This window comes from Triticum urartu, chromosome 5A (assembly GCF_056163025.1).
Source record: "Triticum urartu cultivar PI428250 chromosome 5A, HENAU_Tu73, whole genome shotgun sequence".
NCBI classification, from domain to species: domain Eukaryota; kingdom Viridiplantae; phylum Streptophyta; class Magnoliopsida; order Poales; family Poaceae; genus Triticum; species Triticum urartu.
In genome coordinates this window covers 548606892-548615268 of record NC_141877.1, presented here as the reverse complement: position 1 = coordinate 548615268, position 8377 = coordinate 548606892, and the positions used below count along the sequence as shown (strand labels likewise).

Genomic DNA, 8377 nt, shown 5'->3' with positions numbered 1-8377 from the left:
TATTTTCTAAAATGTCAAAACACCCCATTCACTTGAGGCATGTGAGGAAACACCTTTGTTTTTTTAGGTGTTTCACCAAAATGCCTAAAAAAATATATTAAAGCTAGTAAAAAGAACACCTCAAAATACTTTTTATGCACGCAGCCTGCCATAGGCGACAGCTTGATGTAGTCAGACGTTTTTCTCTAACAAGATAGGGCCATCTTAGATTTGACACAGGGACCTCAATTTTAATGGACCGGCCCTGGAACACATGTACACCCCGGCCTCAAGGAGGAAAAACGTTCATCGATTTGAAGAAAATTCACAAGTTTGACAAAAAAGTTCGCAAATTGAAAAAAGTTAATTGATTTGAAAACAAGTTCACGAAATTGGAAAAAAAATTCATAAATTGAATACATTATTCACAGGATGCCGCCCGACTGGGCCGATTCACTGTCATGCACGGAAATGGGAAAAATAAAATAACAGTTTTAAGTACCTGTCAAAATTATGTTTTTTTCAAAACTGACATGGATGTCAAACATGTGGATGCCACCTGGCATAAGTTGAGGTCATTTGATGGATGTCCAAAACGACACCATGTTCACCGGAGGGTGTTCTGCCAGAAAGCTCCTCCATCTAAGAGCATGTTGTTTCCCGACATCCTTGAAATATCCCCATTTTTTCCATGGCCTCATATGACCAATTCCAAGGCACCATGTCAATTTGTTTTGGTTTTGATAAATTTTGTATTTTCTAGAGATTTCTTGGTCAAAAAAGACTAATAAATGGCCAGGCATGTCGCAACTTGCATATGGTGTCAAAAATCGTTCAAATCTGACATGGATGCCTGTCATGGGCATGTCCACCTATTTGCAAAATTTGGTGTCATTTGAAGATATCCAAAAATAGATCGTGTTCAACGAAGGGTGTTCAGGCAGGCCTAAAGCCCAAAAGGCTCTGTTGAGAGAATGTTTGTTTTGACATCCTTAAAATAGCACAATTTTTTTTCATGGCCTTGTGCAACCAATTCAAGGCACGCTGCCAAGCTATTTTGGTTCTCGAATCTTTTTGCATTTTTCTGGAGTTTTCTCAGTAAAAAAAGACTGTTAAATGACCGAACGTGTCGCAACTTGCATAGGGTGTCAGAAATCATTCAAACCTGACACGGATGTCTACCATGGACATGACCACATGCTTACAAAATTTGGGGTGATTTGAAGGATGTCCAACCATAGACCATGATCAATGGAGACTGTTCAGGTGAGAGTACGTTGTTTCCTAACATCCTTGAAATGACCCCATTTTTTCATAATCTTGTATGACCAATTCAAAGCAACATGTCAAGTTGTTTTGGTTTTTGACAAATTTTTCATTTTTCAGAGTTTTCTCGGTCAAAAAAGGTCGACAAATGGACGGACGTGCCGCAACTTTCATATGGTGTCAGAAATCGTTCAAACCTGGTATGGATAACTACCATGGTCATGCCCACCTGCTTGAAAAAGTTGGGGTCATTTCAAGGATATTGGGAAACAGCATGCTCAGTCTTCTAGCCTATCTGAACACCCTCGTTGAACATGGTCTATATTTGGACATCCTTCAAATGGCCCCAAATTCTGCAAGCAGGTAGGCATGCCCATGATAGGAATCCATGTCAGGTTTGAACGATTTTTGACACCATATGCAAGTTGCGACGCATTCAGCTATTTAACGGTATTTTTTACCGAGAAAACTCCAGAAAGTACAAAGGTTGTCGAAAACTAAAACAAATTGGCATGGTACTAAAAAGCTCATGGAAAACATTTGATGTCATTTGACAATGCCAAAAAACATGCTCTCAAACGGACATTTCTATCCTACCCGAAAACAGCTTTTTTTTGGGAACTTTTTCATCCTTAGAGCTGGTGGTAGGCATAAAAACAGACAAACCAAACACCAAACTAGAAAAGAAAATCAAATCAAATTTTCGGTCTTTTGTGTTGGTATTGGAAAATTTCTTCCAGATGAAGCAAAGAAAGAGCGAAAGATGCAGAATAATATACGAGTGGACCCAAATTTCTAGATCTAGATAGATAAAAAATTCTAACCATAATGGAAGCAAAATGTACAATTAGAGGCCCAACTTTTACCATGATTGGAAACGAGAATATTCTGCTACATTGGACTCATGCATATCTAGCTCATGGAAGCAAATTCTCTAACTGAGCTACGATGGACAAAAATAATAATTTTATGGATACATGTTTTGTTAAGTCAATGCATATTATAGTTCCTCGCAAAAAAGCATATTTTAGTTGCACCAGAAGCAAAAAACGCGTGTTCCATAAAAAAAATTGGTATGCATTGAAAGAAGCAAATTCCATGTTCGAGGTCTGATGAGATAAATAAGTTTACCCAACACAAAACAATTTTTGGTAAAGTCAGAACATATTTTAAGTTCGAAGCAAATTGATTAACTAAAGGAAGCACATTTTCATTACGGTGGAAACAAATTTAATATGCGTGTGATTTTAGTAGCATGTATGGCGTACAGAATTTCATTCAACTTAATTTCCTAGAGAGAGAGAGAGAGAGAGATAAACAGACCCTTCATTTATACTCACGTGATTTTAGGAGTGCACGTAATTTCCGCCGGACAGTTTAGGAAACAAATCTGAATCAATTCCGTTTCGTTACGTGCAAACTACCTATGGAAGCTACGTTCTCAAGTTAAATCCAATCCAGCCAAAGCTTTCTCATCCAATGATGGTGGGCTGGCCTAGCGCTTGCGGAAGAAAATTAGGCTGAGAAAATTCATAACAATAATAAGAGTAAAAGAAATAACTAGCACAACAAGTTAGTTGTCCCAGTTGGTTACCGTTGGTGCAAGTAAATCAAGAGGTTTGGATTTGGAGTTCAAACCCTGCCTCACGTTTATATTTTTTGAAGGGTTAAAAAAATTAAATAAAAATGGGCCAAGCCCAGGAGGGAGGGATTTGGGGATTGGTTGTGTACGTCTACGCTCGTACCTGTCATATACGGAGGTTGGTATATCTTATGGTCAAATGACCATATTGTCCTTATACAATTTGTGAGGGGGAGTCTACCGAAGCAAGCCTCATGAAGGATTCGCCTTCCGGGGTCCTCTGTAACCCTGATTGGGCTATATTTACCTCATCACACTGATTGTTTTGGGGTTTTCAGGTGGTCATTTCACACTCCAGCTTTGATGGTTGATGAAGTACCCATGATATAATTAGTCCACCAATGATTACCACCACTAGTTTAAAATCATAGGGACCTTCTTTTGGCTGGACTCGTTGCTTGGCAGGTTCTGTTACCCGCCGAATACCCTGGCCTGTTTGCGATCTGCTCGGAGCAATGCTCTTGGTCGCCTGGGCCGTCCACAATGAGAAATGGAACATCATGTTCTGATGAACATTTGACCATGAGGGGACCCTAGCTTTGGCCAACTTGCAGGCGGCCCTCTACACAGGACTCTCCGGACGCTGTGTCTTAGCACCTGTCCTAATCGCAACCAAGGTAACAATTGATCCAACGGCATAATGATATCAAGTCTCGGTATGAATGGCATATTTTCTAATCTTTCTCATCTTCAACCGCATTGCATCCATCTTGATCTTGTGATCATCGACGACATCCGCAACATGCAACTCCAATATCATCTTCTCCTCCTCAATTTTTTTTATTTTTTTCTTCAAGTAATTGTTTTCTTCTTCAACTAAATTTAACCTCTCGACAATAGGGTCGGTTGGAATTTCCGGTTCAACTACCTCCTAGATAAATAAAATCTATGTCACATTGGTCGGCATAATTGTCATAAACAATAAATGAATCAAATAGTTAAAAAAGATAATATATACCACATCCGAATCATAGCCAGGACGAGGGCCGACGGGGGCGGATACAAAAACCATCGCACTATATAATAACAAGCAATAATAAAAGTAAGAAAATTAGACAAGTATCTATCTAAAGTAAGAATTTTTTCTTTCAGAAAGAAGATAAGAACAAGAGGCTCACCACGGTGGTGCGCGATGAGATCGGTGCGGGCGATCGACGGCGGTGAAAACGGGAGTGGGACGTGACGGGCCGCTAAACCTAGACAAATCTCGAGGAAAATGGAGCTTTGAGGTCGAGCTTCGAGAGGAGAAAGCTTAACTAGTGTGGCTCGGACATTTCATCGAACACCTCATGTGCATAGAAGGTGAGCTAGAGCACCACAAAGCCCTCCCCTCGCCGACCAGAGAAAAACAGAGCACTGGGGTGCTCTGCTCGCGGGCGAGGGGTATATATAGGCACCTCATTGGTCCCGGTTCGTGGCATGAACCGGGACTAAAGGGAAGCCTGTGGTCCCGGTTCAAGTCACCAACCGGGACCAATGATGGTGGGCCAGGAGCGAGGCCCATTGGTCCTGGTTCGTCCCACCAAGTGGGACCAAAGGGGCATGACGAACCGGGACCAATGCCCCCACGAGGCCCGGCAGGCCCCTGGCCTCACAAACCGGGACCAATGCCCCCATGGGTCCCGGTTCTGGACTGAACCGGGACTAATGGGCTGACCTGGCCTGAACCAAAACCCTCTTTTCTACTAGTGCCTGGCTATGGTGTGTGCCTCCTTTATGGCATCCCTCAGTCTAGGACCCACATATTCTTCACCTCCCTGCTGTCCGTTTCAATGGAGCTTTGTCACGAGGCTTTGCGACCCGAGTCGCGGGCCCTGGTCCTGGGCGAGTTTCCGAAAGCTCAGGTCAACTGTACCGATAGGAGCTTATGCCTCTTTTGGTTACTGTTTGCAGGGACGAACTACACCTTGTGGACGACACATAACAAGATGGTTATTGAGAGGGTCTTGTTTTGGCGTGCCTCTCCCTATGTGTTTAAATTTCTAGCCATCTTGGAGCACTGACACCGGCTCTTTAGGCAGTGGGACAGGGAACACCTAGGCGGCATGATTGATGATCTGATTGTGTATGTTGAGAACCGACATCAACGAAGCGGCTTTAGCGAATCGTCGTTAGGAAACGTAGTTAGCGGTTATTAGTGTCCAAGCGTCGTACGGACGCATCTGTCCGTACAGGCGCCTCTTTGTATAGACGCCTTCACAATGCGTCCCAAATCTTGTATAAATATGTGATTCTCAATCAATGAAAGTATGAGATCATTCGTACAATCACTTTTACTTTTTACACGTTATCAGCACTGCTCTGCCAAAAGTAAGATAGAGCCATCACCGGGAAGGACAAGAAAAGGTAGGTCATGGCAGGGAGAAACCTGTCATCAGCGGCTTTCGCTTTCGCTCGCTTTATCCAAAGAGAGAGCCGTCGCCTTTCCCGCACTCCTCGCCACCGTGCCGCACGTCGCCGTCATGGCCTTGGTGTAAGGAGTGTCCCACGTCGCCGCTTCTTCGCCGGGAACCACCGCCGTGGATATGCACGCCATGGCAACCACCCTGTGCACCAGGCTGGGCCTTCCGCCACGGCCACTGCTGCAAATGGAGAGATACCTGCAATGCGCCAGGCCGGGCTTTCGGCTCCGGCAGTCGCCAACGAGTACGTCGGACATGCGACTACACCAACTGTCTTCTCCATCCCTACGATGGAGTGGTTGCTTGCAGGGCCATCGGCGCCGTTTCTCGGAGAAGAGGAGATGTTCCCTTGTGAACTCGCGCCGCCACCACTGCCCCCGTACTGCCTGCAACACGAGTTTGGACCGTGCCCAGCGCGTACGAGTGCACAACCGCGGCTGCCGTCACCGACGCCGTCGGATGAACTGCCGGAGCACTTCTTCCCTCCTGGATACGGTCCTGTCCCGGATCTCCCGTCTCCGACGCCGGCAGTAGTGGAAGTCCACGCCTACTCCACCGTCCCCGATCTGAACATGGCCATCAAGGAAGAAGAAGAGGAGATGGAAGGACAGGGCTCGTCGTCGACGCCGCCGCCGCCTCCTTCATCACCGGCGACACCACCCCTCCCTCCCACGCCCCCACCGGAGGCGCGTCGGATACTGCGGCAGTTCGCCGCGGCCATGGCGCAAAACCGCGCAGCCGTCCGGGGCGCGTGGTCGCCGGCGGCCCTCGGCCTCACCGGCGCCCCCGGGGCGTGCAGCAGCGGCGGGGGCTGTGCGGAGATGCGGGGCACACCCCGCCTCCCTTGAAGACGACGCCATGAGCAGGGAAGAGACGATGTGGTGAGGTGCTGTGCCAGATCGAGCAGAGTAGTGGGGAACGGGAGAAGCAGCGCTGTGTGGGAAACCCTCGTGCGTGCTATCCTTTTCCTTCTCTCTGTCGGTGCATGGGCCAGCCCAAGTCACGTACGTTCTCACCAAACAGGCCTACAGGCCAAGAAATCCAATAAATGGCTACTGGCGCTGTGTCGTTTCCAACAGGAAATAGCCATAGTGTATATATTGTACAGCAGCTTGTTCTTTCTATTTGAGAGTAGTATTTTATTGTATTAAGAACCTCTGCTTATCATATTCAGTACTGTATTATAAGTGTGAATATTTAGACTATGTATCGTCTAACATAAAGTCTCAGACTATGTGTACATATTCTGTATGATTGCTTCAGCATTTTATTTTAGAATATGTAGTTCTTAAGTACAACAAATTTTATTTACAATTCATATTTCGGGATCACAAGCTAGATGAGGCATCTACTGCACTTTGCAGATTATCCTCGTTACTGAAAGATCTACATTTTGCCTATTTTGTTCTGGCAAAATGACTATCTTCGAGTGCTCTCCCAAATATGCGAATTGATGTGATTACCTCGACTATTATACAAGCAAAGCACAAGGTAACTGTGTGATCTACTGCATCAAATTGCAGACTATCCACTCTTACTGTGAGGTCTACATCTAGTTATTTGACAGATGACTACCTTCAAAGTGTTTTTGAAAAATGTAGTATGGCACAAGGTAATGGATATATGAACATCTACTGGTCAAAACCAGATTATGTTCTCCATTGCTGCGAGATCTACACCACAACGGTGACTATCTTCAAAGTGCCATATACATAAAATGAGGTCTACATATATAAGTATAAAGCATCAGCTATACTTGAAAATTTTGCTTCTTTGAAGCATTTGTTGTACTTATATTTTACTCTCATAGTAAAACTAAAATTATGCATGATAACACCATGCAGGAAATGGCTGGCGTCATGAATAGAGAATTTCATGAACTTGAACTAGATGGTAGTAACTATTTACCATGGGCTATGGATGCAAAGATAGCCCTTGAAAGTCGTAAACTCGGTTCCACCACCATCACACCCATTGAAGGCGCCGGAGAAATCCCCACGGCAGCCAAATATACCGCTTTAAGTTTCTTAAGGCACCATCTCCATCCGGACTTAAAGTCGGAATATTTGATGGAAGAAGATCCACTAGTTTTGTGGAACTCTCTCAAGGAGAGATATGACCAACAAAGAGCAGTTATGCTGCCAGAAGCACAGAGAGAATGGTCCCTCATAAGGTTCCAAGATTTCAAATCTGTGGCAGCATATAACTCTGCAGTTCACAAGGTTAACTCAAAACTAAGGTTTTGCAATCAAGCAATTTCCGAAGAAGACCTTATTGAGAAGACCTTGTGCACTTTCCACCCCTCAATGAGAGTACTACAACAGCAGTACCGTCAACAAAAATACAAAAAGTATTCTGAGCTCATATACACTTTACTTCAGGCTGAGAAACATGATGAACTTCTCATGAAGAATCATCAGACACGCCCAACGGGCTCCATGCCACTCCCTGAAGCACATGCTAACACTCAGTCTACTAAAAAGTATGGGGGAAATAAAAAGAATTTCAAGAAATTCAATGGAAAGTGGAAAAGGAACAACAAGCAGAAAACATTTGGTCAATCTAAAGGTAAAGGTCATTTCAAGAAAGATGACCGAAACACCAAATCCGAGATTTGTCAAAGGTGTGGATGTACTAACCATCGTACTAGCAAATGCCGAACTCCCAAGAATCTAGCGGATTTATATCTCAAATCCACCGGGAAAGGCAAACAAGTTCATGGAAAAGCAGAAGCTCACTTCAACGCTTTACAACAAGAAGAGAACCTTGAAGCTAGCACTTCTCAAAGCGCTCCTCAGGAAACAAGGAAGAAGGATGAAGATCTTCTTGATGTCGACAACATGATGGTGGAATACACCCAAGACGCATACGGAGATCTCATATAATCTCCACATCACTCATTTGATGTTATCAGCTATTTTATTGTAATAATGGAAGTTATAATTTGTATAACTCTAAGTAAAATAAAGTCCTACGGACGAATCATATTATGTAATTCAGACATAATGTCATATTTATATTTATAATTGTAATATGAATACTTTTTATGTATTTATATGTGAGTAATGAATAAAATTTCATCCTAAAT

At 44.0% G+C, this 8377-nt stretch overlaps 2 protein-coding genes across 2 annotated transcripts; both read left to right on the top strand.

The window, feature by feature from the left end:
- The first annotated feature begins 5240 nt into the window (after nucleotides 1-5240).
- LOC147972751 (uncharacterized) lies at nucleotides 5241-6137 on the top strand. The gene has a single exon (XM_087524443.1). The coding sequence runs from the start codon at nucleotides 5241-5243 to the stop codon at nucleotides 6135-6137; it is 897 nt and encodes a 298-aa protein (XP_087380569.1).
- Nucleotides 6138-7136: 999 nt separating this feature from the next.
- Nucleotides 7137-8174, top strand: LOC147972750 (uncharacterized). The gene has a single exon (XM_087524442.1). The coding sequence runs from the start codon at nucleotides 7137-7139 to the stop codon at nucleotides 8172-8174; it is 1038 nt and encodes a 345-aa protein (XP_087380568.1).
- Nucleotides 8175-8377: the final 203 nt, after the last annotated feature.

Bases quoted from the DNA above. Each gene is read 5' to 3' on its own strand.
- LOC147972750 (XM_087524442.1), top strand. From the start codon at position 7,137: ATGGCTGGCGTCATGAATAGAGAATTTCATGAACTTGAACTAGATGGT.
- LOC147972751 (XM_087524443.1), top strand. From the start codon at position 5,241: ATGGCAGGGAGAAACCTGTCATCAGCGGCTTTCGCTTTCGCTCGCTTT.